The 14,683-nt window shown below is 38.2% G+C and overlaps 1 protein-coding gene across 2 annotated transcripts in view; it reads right to left on the minus strand.

Moving 5' to 3' along the window:
* Positions 1-1,488: 1,488 nt before the first annotated feature.
* Positions 1,489-14,683, minus strand: part of TIPARP (TCDD inducible poly(ADP-ribose) polymerase) — a 28,882-nt gene continuing 15,687 nt past the window's right edge. For both annotated transcript variants that reach the window (XM_030842411.2, XM_060298488.1), the window contains exons 3-6: positions 11,251-11,419; positions 9,445-9,605; positions 4,248-4,526; positions 1,489-3,563 (exon numbers count right to left, since the gene is read on the minus strand). In XM_030842411.2, the coding sequence (XP_030698271.1) occupies positions 3,116-3,563; positions 4,248-4,526; positions 9,445-9,605; positions 11,251-11,419 (1,057 nt within the window). In that variant the 3' untranslated portion in view covers positions 1,489-3,115. The remainder of the gene's footprint in view (positions 3,564-4,247; positions 4,527-9,444; positions 9,606-11,250; positions 11,420-14,683) is intronic.

Here is a 14,683-nt window from a genome sequence, read left to right on the forward strand (position 1 = left end):
TTGTGTCATATCTTAGATTCCACATGTAAATGATATCATATGGTATTTGTCTTTCTTTCTTACTTCACTTGGTGTGATAATCTCTAGTTGCATCCATGTGGCTGCAAATGGCATTATTTCGTTCTTTTTTATGGCTAATATTCCATTGTATATATTTACCACATCTTCTTTATCCATTCATCTGTTGATGGACATTTAGGTTGTTTCCATGTATTGGCTATTGTGAATAATGCTGCTATGAACACAGGGGTGCACGTATCTTTTTGAATTAGAGTTTTGTCTGGACATATGCCCAGGAGTGGGACTGCTGGATCATATGGTAATTCTATTTTAGTTTTTTGAGGAGCCTCCATACTGCTTCTGGCTCTTAATTTGTAAATAAACGCTATTGATTTGTACAGCACTTTACAAAAATTTGCATTGTAGGGTCTCAAAGTTGTAACATTCTTATCATTTGTAGTCTTAAAAAACCAAAAAAAAAACCCCTACAAAGATGAGTAAACTAACCACATGAAACCTTCTTACCTTCCTTAAATAAAGGAGGGAAAAAAACCCTGATTTAAACTGACCATATAGGACTGTTTGGGTATTGAATATATTCTTAAAGTCATTTTCAGACCTAGTATAACAAAAATTCCTCCTCAAAGATCAGTATTTCAGGCCCTAATAATTATTTTTATATGTAAGCCATTTACTAAAAGAGGTTAATAGCAAAATGTGGAGTTGGGTTTTAGAATTTATAAATACAAAGGCCCAATATTTATTAACTTTGCACACATAAACCTTCCTGTCTACAGAATTGTATGACACTGGAATATCTTAGTTTGCAGACTCCCCCTGAAAATCTTAACCATAGTTTAAGAGTGAGTTGCAGCTTTCTGAAATGGTGTAAATTACAGCTGTGCCAGTAGGGAGACAGATTTACTGAATGCTTTTCAGTATGTTTTAAATCCATGGAACCATTACAAAATTTAGTCTGATTCCATAGTTCTTGTTTAGTTAGAACATACAATACTATACATGAATTTAAAAATCATTACACTGGAGAGAAAGTACTGTCAGAGAGGCTCACGTTTACCAGTTGGGTCACTTTAGGTTAGCTGAAAGCGGAGGTGCTTGAGAGCAGATGAGATTTTTACACTTCTTTTATTTCCTTCAGCACTTGTTGCAGGGGACAACCTGGTCATAGTTTCTACTACAGCACTTTGCTGAAATAAAACTTGTCCCATTCCCTCAAGCACTTACCTGCAAAATAAAATATTCACTATTCTCTTGTGACTTACGGTTGACTGCCAGATAATGTATTTTTTGCTGATTATCAGAGCACAAGTGTTTAGGCAGCAGTTTCTGGTTAGGTCTGTTCATTCAGTCATTCAATCACACATCCATTCAAGCAACCGACCAGCATTTACAGATCACCCACTACGTGTTGAACGCAGCTGTCTTAAATGGAACCAAAACCACAAGAAAAAGTTTTAAAGAATTACCAGAACTTTTATTTTTGCTCAGTTTTATTAGAAAAATAAATATGTCATAAAGCTTTTTTTTTTCTTTAGGGAGAAAAAAACGGAACAAGTCTCATAAAATCAAATAAGCAACGGTAAGGTATCTTAACTTGAAAAAGATTGGGAATCACTGGCTTACAAGTTACAATTGAATGAAAGGACAACTGTACCAGCCTCAGTTGGCTGCTTCATGCCAATGGCAGCAAACAACAAGATCTACTAGGGCAAAATAAATTACTGTGTGGAAGCCCTGGTAAGTGCTTTAACAGGCCGAGTCACTGAGACATCAGGATAGATAGATCTTGCTTTCAACAACACAGAAGTTCCTGAAGGGTTGTGTGTAAATGAAATAACCACAAACATACTAGAGGAGCTTGGTACCTGAAAGAATTCGTGGTGAATTCTTCTGTGAACAACCACTACTGCTTTTATAAATCCAGGTCCACTTGCTTTACTTAAGGCGAAGTACACCAAGCTGCTGCCTCTCTGAGCTGAGGCAGTGGCATGTTCACCTAACACTGCTCCTGCTGGGCCAGGGGCACAATTTCCAAGTCTGTGTTTCTGTGAAGTAGTGTAAGATACAGAGTTGGCCAGGGAACCCAGCTGCACCTGGCAGAGCAGGCGGAAGGGTGGGAGCTCCACCTTGAACAATATTTCCATGTCAACAAAGACTTCGAGGGTCTACTTTGTGCAAAGCACAGTAAAAAACCTGACCAATTCAGTTACAGACGTACTTCCTTTCTCTAAAACCTTCAGTCAGGGCCGAGGTCTGGAACCCTAAAATAAAGTAATACTTCTAATTCTCCAGACTGGCTTTAACCAAATTAGATACACAACTCCTTCAAACTGGGGTGGGATGATAATGAAAGAGACTGAGTTTTCCAATGCTGAAGTTTAACACGAGAATCACATTTCAGAGAACTAGTTAATGAAAAATTTTGCTGGTGACTAACTTTTCAAATGGTTCCTTTTTTTTCTTTCTTACTTCCTCTAAACAGAACTCTGAGTTCTCGGGTAAACTCTGCAGAACAAAGTCATTGATGTTCTCTGGTTGGGTGACATATTTCAGTCCTGCTGATAGAAATAGAAATTTCTTTCCACCCACCAGAATGTCATGAACTTATCCTACAGCACAGCAGTGATGCTTTGCACAGGGATTAAATATGGTAGTACTAGTTCCACTCAGTTTTAATCTTTGTAAATAAACAGAATCCTCACTTTGCTCACAGCCTCCGTTTCATTTGGCCAAACTTCTACCAGGCTTAAGCCACATGTAATTAGTTAGGCTGTTCAGTTTCTTTATAAAAAATGCTTCCAATAACACTGCTGCCTATATGTACAGGTGTGAATGAAAAGAGTATGCAGTCTGTAGTCTTTTCCACACTGAGTACACTAACAACAATTAGTAAATAATTAAAGAATAAGTGGTCATTTTAAAACTTGTGTTTTTCCTTAAAAAAAAAATTTCACTTTCTAGCAACTTAAAAAAAATGGGTCTTAAAAGTGCCCTATTAATGTCAATGCTGTTCCCCACTCTGGCCCACCCATCCAAAACCTGCTACAAATGCTGGATTGAGTTTATACAAATAATTTATCAGTACCAAGATTTTTCAAATGGAAACAGTGTTACTGACTTCTTCATACTGGATAACAAAATAAGGGTAACTCTGGTCATCATTGAAGATGACAAAAATCTGAGGCTCAAAGAAATTATCCACACAAGAGTCATACAGGTCACTGGTGACACTTCCGGGATTCACGGGAGGGGGCCTTCTCATGCCATGGCTGCCCATCGTGTATCTGCCAGTTAGCACTTTAGCCAGAAACATGAAATGGACTCCTTTGGAGGACTTCTTAGAAAAGTTATGCGAGTAGCTTGCCTTCTTTGCAAAATAACTGCCTTGTCCAAACATTGTAGCATGCTTTCCACAGACTCGAGGGTCAAAGTTGTGCTTGCAGATTCCATCTACCACATCCTGGGATGTTCCATGAAATAAATGTCTCTCATTTATTATTCTGTCACGGCCAAACATTTTCCTGTTCATATACTCCTTTTTCCTAAGGCAAAGAGTGGACAGGGAATTCAGAAAAATGAGTAGATCAGTTTAATAGGCATGATGTAGTCATAAACTTCTTTTTATGGTTTCAATGGGGAGGAAATGTTAAAGTAGCTACCAAGGGCAAAATCTCATCAAAGATCATACTAAAAGTTTAAACTTATCTTTTCCACTGCAGACAAGAAAAGCCCTTTCCCTTTTTTCTCCATCAACCATTTGTTCACCTGCTCTCTCTTCCATTTCAAATCTAGTTCTCACATCTTCTCAGGGTGACTTCCTTATCTAATTCCACCAACCTGAGAGTCTCTTAATTCTGAGGTTCCTCGAATCTACATGTATCCCCTCTGAATTACATTAATTTGTTGCTGACTTGAGAGGCAGCATAGTAAAGTGATTAAAAACAAGGCCTCTGGTGCTAGACTGCCTGGGTTCAAATTCCAGCACTGTATCATATTAGCTGTATGACCTGTGGCAAGTTACCAAACTTTTCTGTGACTCAGTTTCCTTTCTGTAAAATGCAGATTGTAATAATCTTTCTTGTAGGTCTGTTATGAGAATTATATGTGAGTTAAAATATATGAACAAATATGACATTAAGTTCTATGCAAGTCTCTACTATTATGTTCTGCATTTGTCATTAGCTACATCAAGAAAAGCTCTCAAACTTTTCATACTGCTGACTCACCTTTTATATTTCTCCCAAAGAAACTGGTTTTGGACTCTCAGTATTTGCAAAATTCTATATTTAAACTCAGGCACAGTCTTATGAAAAAGATTATAAATGATTCGATAACTTTTGTCCTCTGCAGAAACAGGCACTTGGATGAAGTCCTGAGATGGATGCATATACACCCAAGTTTCAGGGTAAAAGTTTGCTGAGGTGACCCCATCTGGGCAGATGATTTGTGATGATGAGGTTGCTTCAAGAGGCGGAGGTGCCTGTGTGGGAACACCACCAAGTGTCCTAGAAGGGAGAGGGAGAACGTCAATGTACAACCTCAGCAGTAAGGTGCTCTACATCAAAACCTCCATCTCACATACAGTGCTCTACAGCAGTATCTAATATTATAATTTGAATAGCTTCAATGCTTGTTTAAAAAAACAACATAGAAAATGCTATCAACTAAAGAAAAAAAAACCTTAGAGCTAACACTGCCTGTATAGAGATAACCTATTATTAGCTTCCCCTGGCCTCCTCCTTGTGGAGAAAACTCTGGAATGTACTGCTGCAAGGCAAGCAAGCAAGTGCCAATTTATAAATATCTTTACTTTCTGAATCCTGGATTCCTCTTTTGCCTATATAGTTATGCTCCGTTTCAAGGGAGGAACAATTTATATACGTTCCTCAAACTTTGCTGTACTAAGCACAAAACGTATCATTGCTAGAGGTTGTGTACATGGGGAAGCATAGTGAGTGGAGGCAAAGTGAAGCAGGGCAAGAGGGAGCTTACAGGGAGATGACAGAAAATATTAAAAATAAAAAGCTTATACTTTGGTTTTTGTATAAAAACAAACAAATCATGGAGTAGGCATTGAAAGTTGGCATTTGCTTCAGTTTTAAATGTCACATATAACAACAAAACCATCAATACAATTCAAATGTTATAGCTTCAGATGTGCTTAAGATGGAGCTAATTACTTTAAGCCCTAGACACTAGAATATCCTTGAACCTTAAATTCAGGTCTGTTACGTTGAAGGATGAGTTTAGACAAGCAGTTACTTATTCCTGCCTGATTAAATGATTTAAATCATTTTTCTTCGCCATTTTCAAAACAGAGCAAAACGGAAGAAGCAGAGAGAAAGATAATCCTGACCCTGAGACCCAGATTCAGGGCTGGGGTACTACTCCACTCATAAGCATACACTGGTCACGGGGAAGCCCTAAGTCTGCCAAATCATTAGGAAACTGAAATTTTCAGAAGAGCTTTGGGACAAAGAGGTTACAACAATAGGTGAACATGCATCTAATCTCCAGGAGGATGTTTACCATCAGCCACCTTACACTAAGCACATACTGTGGACCAGGCACTTCACACCCAGTGTCACTACTCGTCATAACCCCACACAATGGCTTGGTTATTGGATACTTGGATACTGCTGTAGAGCACTTTTCAAATCAAGAAACTGCCAGCACAGCTAGTAAAGAACAGAGACAGCATATGAACCCAGGCCTATCTAGTTTCTAAGCACATACTCCTTGCATTTCCATATATTTCACAATTCACATGTACATATATTTTCTTCTTCTTTGTCTTCTTTTTTTATCTTTAAACAAGGCTTGAAAGTGATGGATGGATACCAGGATTGCAATTCAGGTCTGCCTGATTCCCACTACCATTGCCACTACCCCACAGCCTTTTGACTTTTAAGAGATGGCTTGCTATAGAGGTACAACCTGCCTCCTCTACCCCCCACCTCCTTCAAGTAGCTGCGCCTATGATTAATGTGCCTCAAAGTCCCTTTGTTAGACAGAGACAGAGTTCTGGGTGAATCCGGGGCTTGCAGAATCCCCCAGGTGCTTTTAAGTTCAGGAGCAGATCTAAAGGGGTGCCGTTTTCCCCAACCTTCATGACAGAGGGCACAACACTTCTTCTCTTCTGGAGCATTTTCACAAAGCCCTGACAGATTCCTCCAGAGCCTTCCTTCACTGGTACATTTTTTTGAAGAGAGGCCCCTACTGCTTTAATCAGACTCTGATAGGTCTGTAACTCCTTAAAAAGCCATCACCATTCTAGAGTAATGGTAGGAAACACAGACCATAAGCTGCTTATTTTTAGCTGTTCCCTCTATCCCTGCTCTGCAAAGTTCCCAGTATTGTTAGGGGTTGAAGTTACCAACAGAGGTTTCTGGATTGAAGGAGGAAGGTAAGATTCTCCCAACCACTGCCCAAAATAGGTTTTAGGCTGTCACAGCCATACTGAAAACGTGGCACTGACAATAGAAGAGACTGTTCCTTTTCCTTCTGCTAGCACTCCTGCCTAGAAATCAGTTTCACAAAATGACCGCTTCAAACGTCTCCTTTCCTTTTTCAGGGGACTGGGGGGGTCTATTATTTCCTTACACATGCTTGAAGATGAGCCTGTGTAAATAAATCCCATCTATCCTAAGACATTAAATCAGATTTTATGTATTTGGTTAAGCATCCATTCTTACCCATGGATGCTTACTTATAATAAGCCAACATCTTAATTGGGCTAAAACATAAAAATGTATACAGACATCTGTCTGATGGAACTCTACACTCTGGTTGCCATGGGTTAAAAATACATATTCTAAGCTTACAAATGTAGCTTTATTTTCCAAGAATGCTGAGTTTGTATTCAGCTCATGGATATTCCAATGACATACTGCGAGCTTCATACCGTAACCAGCCTTCTTTAGAGAGGCAAAGTCAAAGGCTACGGCACTTGTACTCAAGGGCCTCTGAAGAACAAATTTTCCTAATCCAAGGTCACCTTTTATCATTCTCCTTCCCTCCCCTGGCCATTCTGAAAGACGTTTCCTAACCTAACTTCAGTGATGAAGTAAAAATTAATTTTATCCTTTTTGGGGAGGAGTCAAAGAAATCCTCTCAGGCCGTCTCATGACCATGAGGTGATTGCACAGGGCAGATGTCCTTCCAGCTGAAATGGACTTCCAAACCTCTAAATCTGATATTTGTGTGCTTATGCAGCCTTAGCTCAAGTATTCTAAGAATATTAAAGAATAAGATCCTTTTTATCAGCCCTATTAAAAATCATCAAAGCACAGGAAAAAAATTTTAACTATGAGGAATGTTAGCTAAATGTGATTGTGGTAGCCATTTTACAACATATACATATATTAAGTCATTACGCTGTACATTTTCAACATATACAGTGTTTTATGTCAATTATATATCAATAAAACTGGAAGGGGAAAAAAAGCAGGGAAACCCTCGTTTAAAAAGAGCCAAGCTTTTGCCGTAATTCACGAACTAAGCCCCTGCCTCACCCTCCACCTCCCTACTCCAGCATTCCCAATTCTTAGGCATCTCTGGTTCCCTGATAATTGTGGCCTTTTTGACACCTATGTTTTTCTTTGACCCTTTGTGTTTGCTAACACTTAAAAACAAAACTTTCTTCCTGGCTAAGATCACAGTCTCTCTAGAAATCTACTTCTGAAATCTGCTTTTTGGAATTAGTCTCCCTCCTCTTTCTGCCCTCTAGGCCAGCCCCAGACTCTAGGACAAACAGGAACTGAAGGCTGCATTTACCCATTCCACCCTGGTGAACTTGCTGCTTCTCTGCTCTTTTCCTCTTGAAATGTCTGCACTATCTCTTTGACTTGCTAAGCTCCTACTTTATACCTGATCATCACTGTTCCAGATAAGAAGACTAAACTAGGAAGTTTTAAAAAGAAAAGAGTGACTTTCTTTGTTCTCTTGTAAGCCTATGTTATAAATAGGAAGGCTTTATCTGTGGCATTAATTCTACTACTGCTCATATTATTTTTACAGTTCATACTTTTACAAAACAAGCCTAAGTTTAAAAAAAGGTGGGAGGAAGAGGGTATTCCATAATTACTTAAGATGCAAACAAATCAACTTTCACTATTCTGTAAAACTCCCCCAACAATGCAGCACTTGAATGAGCATTCTTCCTCTCTCACAGAAGCTGCATCTCGCTTGATTGGCTCAGCATGCCAAGCTGCCGGTCTCACTAATGAGTTCTACTATCTCACTAGGAGGACAATATGTTCCTAACTACTGGACGCTGACACTATCTCCAGCTGTGCTAGTGAAATGGCATTTTTATTAGTTTCTAATAATAATAAAAAAAAAACCTTACACTTGAACTAAGAAGACAGCACATATTTACCTCAAGTTGATATATATATTTCTAAAATCTGCCTTATTAACAAATTGTTTTTGGGTACCTAGCATTTCAGGGATTTTTGTTTATATTTTGTTCTTAATGTTCCCGTTGCAATCTCAGAATTAGAATCATTAACACTCTGCCATAATGATCTGGGAAAAACACACTTTGGCCTTGGAATAAAAAACTACTAGTAAGAATACAAAAGAAGATTTTTACCTCAAAGATCAGCAGAAGAGACCAACCAATATCACCCTAGACCTCCCCAGTTCATAAAACCAAGTAAACCTAGTAGCATTTTAAAAGTCAAGCTCTAAATATGGTGTATCTGACTAGAGTAGATAATGATTTCCCTAGAGATACTACCTTTCAGACATGGCCTTGCTAATGGTAATGTGCCCCAGCTTTTGGGACCTATGGAGATGTGCCACTGGGCTCTCTGGAGAGGGAAAAGAAAAATGGCACTTGGGAAAATGGAAGGAGAGCTCACCTATAATTCAGAAGGATGAGTTCTGTCTTGACCTAAAAGTATGACAGGTAATTTTAGTGCATATTATAGGAAGATGGGGCTTACTGAGCAAATGAGAATGCAAATTATTTGAAAAGGTGAATTCTTCCCATGCAAATTCACTCAAGGAAGAAGAATGGAGAACACCACCTTGAGGGACTCTCTCTCTACTTGCCAAGGCAGTTTACCTGGGCTGGGAAACAGTCCCATAACATGGAAGGGTATCTCAATCTTCCATGAAGGAGGCAAATGCAAACTCTGCCTTATTCCAGATACTGTATAAGTACTTTTAGCTGTGGAAAAATGTTAACTCTGCTTTTCAGTTCAAAAAATTCAATAGGATACTCACTCTTTTAGTGTTGGGTTTTAACTGCAGCTTATCTGAACTACATTTTTTGAAGAATTAAATCTAAAGATAACTCAGAATTTTATATTCTAGAGGTAATAAGTTAGTCTTTTACAGTCTTTTTCTCTTTGGCATTAAGTGTACATTTACATAAAATGGAAGCAAAGATGAGACTTTCTGCTGGACACTTACTGTAAATATGGAAGCAGTATAAAACAGGAACGGAAGAGGGGTCTCCTTTTTATTTCTCTCCTGAAGAATGAGTTGTGAAGAATGTAGTGGTTGTTCCACATCATAAATCGGACCTCTTTCAAACCCCGAGAGTTGGCTTCTTCAATCAATCGAATAACAGACTATGGAGCAGAAAACAGAAGGTAAAGAAAAAAAAAGCAAGTTAAAAAAGCAATAAATGGTAAATAGTCACTATAAAATATGAAAAATGTTAATGTAACTAAAGGTAAAAATAGTTAACTTTGCTATTAACATCAGAAGTGTTTCAATAAAGTACAGTGAGTCAAATTACCTCCTGTTACACGTAGGAATTTTATTTTCTTTAAAGATTCAGAATAGAAAAATGCTTCCTGTTCAGAACATGGATTTCCACCTTATGAAACATGTGAAGGATTAGTCTATTCTATTTTGAGGCTATAAGAATGTCCTGGAGATTTTTTTTTTAATATTTCTTAAGGGATTTTCAGAACAGGATTAAAGATAGTAGTATATACAGTTCAAATAAACCAATTAAGTTCCAAACCCAAGAAACCTCTCTGAGGAAAAACACAGGGACAGTCCAACTATTCTGAGGATACATTTTAAACAGCCTCTTATTCTCTTTGAAAGGTATTAGATCCTAGTGACTACTTAAGAGACAGAAATTTTAACTCAATATTGTGTTTTACACTAATTAACATACTAGGTCATTTTCTTTTGCTATTGCCTTAAAAGAAAACCTAAGGTAGATAAGTCAATTCTCCCTTTTTGTAATACTGGAAATGAACTTAATCAAATTGAAGAAGTCAGATCTTTGGAATGTGAAATTAATCTTTAAGTCCATTTCAGGGCATTTAAATGTGACTCAGAATTCTCACAGGCAAAATAAACCACCATCATTTTAAAACCTCGCTTTGTGATGGATGAACTATTCTTACCATCTCAGACTAAGGATGCATGTGCACATGTGATAGAATTTTAAACGACTGATCTGCCTGACCACAGTTCAGTAAACATTTTCAAGTACTTCTTCCAGGGGCTTAAGGGTGATTGTTTCCCCCTAGACTTCTAAACTGCTAATAGTGTAACACATGATCCAACCACCAGGAGCCAGATATAGCCAAAAGTTACACCAGTGCTCATCTCATTAAAATTACTCCAAAGGCGGCACTGAGTCTGAGTACTTACCACATTTAATACTTGGCTCCTATAGTATAAGATACTGGGAAGGGCTTCCCTGGTGGCGCAGTGGTTGAGAATCTGCCTGCTAATGCAGGGGACACGGGTTCGAGCCCTGGTCTGGGAAGATCCCACATGCCGCGGAGCAACTAGGCCCGTGAGCCATGGCCGCTGAGCCTGCGTGTCCAGAGCCTGTGCTCCGCAACAAGAGAGGCCACAACAGTGAGAGGCCCGCGTATTGCGATGAAGAGTAGCCCCCGCTTGCCTCAACTAGAGAAAGCCCTCGCACAGAAACGAAAACCCAACACAGCAAAAATAAATAAATTAATTAATAAACTCCTACCCCCTACATCTAAAAAAAAAGAAAGAAAGAAAGATACTGGGAAAAGCATTTTCTGATAATAGTGGTATTCTATTTATGGGTTACAGATTAATGCAAAGAAATATATTTTCAGAAAAATCAAGAGAGAATAGCGTTACTCATATCAACAAGACTCAATTTTACATCCATAAGTTCTTTGATCTGTGGTTCTGTCTAGTCATCGTTGAGAAGGAACAGTGAAAGACAAAAATTTAAACGCACTTTTGGAAAAAAGAACCTGTAAATACCTCAGGATACTCTCTCCACCCAAAGTGGTCCCTACAGAAGAACTTCCAGACTGTGTGGTAAATAGAGTTGACATTGCTAGAGGGTGGTGTGGACAGCCTTCGTAGTTGGTCAAATTCAGTTGTTTCATACACATTCATGGCGTTCAAGTCTGCCCAAAATTCTTGTCCTCTAAAAAGACCCAAGAAAAAAAATGAACTGTTAATAAATAATGGAAATATCTAAACATCTCATGTGATATTACAAATATCTAGTATAGCATACTGTAGAATTTTCAAAGCTTGTCTTGTTTGGAGTAAAAGGACATCATTCCTGGTTTTTTCCCCATTTCGTATATGCCTTAAGACCAAAACGTGCAAGCCATGGAGTAGGGATTGATTCTATCCCTTAACATCACTGGCCTAAACCAATCAACACAGTCCCACCCTCCCTACCACAGTGGGATGAGCCAAACCTGGTCTCAACCAATCAGGGAGTCAGCTCTAAGATGAAGCTGCCACAGAAAGCAGAGAGAGAAACGAACTTCTCTTTTTCAAGAGGCATCAGTTTTCGTAAGTCAACATAGGAATACACAATATTGTCTGATGAAAGACAGGAAAAATAAAATGACCCCAGATGAGGCAAGTACTGCTAATCTACCTACCCAACATTAATATTGTCCTTTATCCTGTGGGTAGAAAAAAAAGTTGACGAAACATGAGAAAAAATAGTTTGGATTACTGTAAAGTTCAGCTATGAGAATAGTTTCGTCATTCTTTTATCTGGTCTGCTGCTGCTTAATAAGCACTTTACGTGTGTGTGTGTGTGTGTGTGTGTGTGTGTGTGTGTGTGTGCGTGTGTAGGTCCTGCTATATAAATCAGAATCACTTAAAAAATTATAAAGGGTGCTCTAAAAAACGTGTTCCTTTTTTAATGGAACTTCATCTAGTGTTTGAAACATCTAAACCGTTAATGGCAAAATGTTCATTTTATTTTTCTCTCTCTTCATGTATATTTCAAAATTCCCCTAAGAAGACATAAAATAATAACATCACAGATATAAGCAGAGTGACTAAGCTTCCAAATACATTCTTCAACCACAGATTTCTAAATGACTGTCTATAACACACATCCAAATACTCCAGATCCAGTGGCACTCAGAACTGGCTCAGGTGAAATCCAGGTGTCTGGACAGATATTCCCAGTAATTAACATATTTCCTTTCAGTAAATCAAGATTTTGAAAAAGGTATTAATTTTGATCTATGGGTTTTGTTGGTTAGTATGATGCTCCAGACTGCTCTTCGAACATTTGTTTCAAGGACTGTTAATAAGTATTCTAGGCAAAAAGCATTCTGTGGTCAAAAGTTTGAAAAACTTGGTTACACAAAGTTAAACGATTTACTTACTGCAGCCACTCCTCAGTCCCTTTAATATGCTAAGGTAGATATATTGAAGTACCATGATGAGGGCTAGAAGGTACTCTTCTAAACCTATGACAGTGCTCTGTCCCTTTTACCCATGAAGACCTATTAACATCTCTCACTAAACACCCTGGCAAATATGAGGAAAGAAAATATTTCCCACCCTCCACCCCAATGTTCACAATTTGTGAATCAGGTTCTATTTGAAAAAAGAAAAAAAAAGTCATATACCAACTGATGGTGCCATGGAGCACATAACTTGTAAAAAGCAGTATGTTCCTTAAAAAATTCCTAAAAAGCTTCCCAAAACCCTAATTTCTTGCTTAATTTCAAGTTAGGATTAGGATACCTAATTTCAACCTAACTAGTAGGATGTAGTCTTAAACGGAACATATAATTTTAAGTGTGAAATGGGAAGAAGACAATAAAATGTAGTTTACATCACATTTGAACACTACTTTGTTTAAAATTGTTTATGGTCAAAAGGAATACTTAATCCAAAATTTTAAAAAACATTTCTGGGAAATTCTTCAAAAAAGAAAAACACTGAAAACTGGAACCCCTATATCTAAATTAAATTTCACAACAAGTTGCTTTAAACAATTTTTCCTTAACTTTAGGAGAATCTGATGTTATCACTGAGTGGAGAGATATTAACCTCCTTCTCCCTGTTAAGATCATTTCCAGTTTCTAAACAGATTTTCCTATTTTAAGTTTATTTCCCAGTAACTGTTCCCAATTATGAGTTAATAAATCCTCAGTATTTTCTTTATGGAGTTCTTAGAAGAGCAGTCATTATGTTAATAACATACATTATAATATAAACAGCCAATGCTTTTTGCTATTGAAGTATCAGATTTTATTCTGGACATCTCTCTAGCAATTTCTGTTTACTCCTGTATTATTGAAACTTCATAGATAATGATCTGCATGAGAAAGATATCTAAAACTGCAGCTTTTGCTACGTTCTCTGTGTACTTCAGTCCTTTGGGCATTATGAAATTTTTATGACAAATCCTAATTTACTACAATCAACTGTTCTGTGGATTGATGTATCAAAGTACTGTTTTAGCTCTATTTGATTTTCAATATGCTTTAGTAGACTTGACAGAGACAAAACAACAAATCTGAAAAACATTATCTTTTTATAAGATTAATTTTACCACCTGTTCTCCCTTAAACAGGGAATCCTTAAAAAATCCAACGCCGGGATTTCCCTGGTGGTGCAGTGGTTAAAGAATCCGCCTGCCAATGCAGGGGACATGGGTTCGAGCCCTGGTCCGGGAAGATCCGACAGCTGTGAAGCAACTAAGCCCGTGCACCACAATTACTGAGCCTGCACTCTAGAGCCCGTGAGCCACAACTACTGAAGCCCATATGCCACAACTACTGAAGCCCGCGCGCCTAGAGCCCGTGCTCCGCAACAAGAGAAGCCACCGCAGTGAGAAGCCTGCACACTGCAAAGAAAAGTAGCCCCCGCTTGCCGTGACTAGAGAAAGCCTGTGTGCAGCAACAAAGACCCAATGCAGCCCCAAAAAAAAAAAAAAAAAAAAACAAAGCCAAGAGTTTTTATTCTCCTCAATGTGCATCAGTGTAAAATTCATGCAACACGAATGCCAAATGTTCAACATTTACCACTCTTATCAAGCCATTGTTTCATGTTACCAGAAAGCAGTTATGAGTCGTGTGTGTGGAAATGGTGATGGTGAGCTGTAAGGCAATACACAAATAATTAAGCAGATGTAGTCCCTGACTTCCAGGGCTTCAAGAGGGAAATAACTAACAAAATCTAAAACCAAAGAAGCAGTACATTTGCCTATCTAAACTCATCGGCGGCAAGTACACTCTAGGAATGAGAGGACAAAGAATGAGAGGACAAAGAATAGAATGAGAGGACAAAGAACAGAATAATGCAGCATTATGGGAGAGGAGATGGCTGCTCCTCCAGGAATGGATAAAGGTCAGGAAAAGTAAGAGGCTTTCCAGTATCAATTCAAGATAGCTTTCTGTAAGAGAAAGAATTTTAGGAATAG

The sequence above is a fragment of the Globicephala melas genome, chromosome 4 (genome assembly GCF_963455315.2).
Source record: "Globicephala melas chromosome 4, mGloMel1.2, whole genome shotgun sequence".
NCBI classification, from domain to species: Eukaryota; Metazoa; Chordata; class Mammalia; order Artiodactyla; family Delphinidae; genus Globicephala; species Globicephala melas.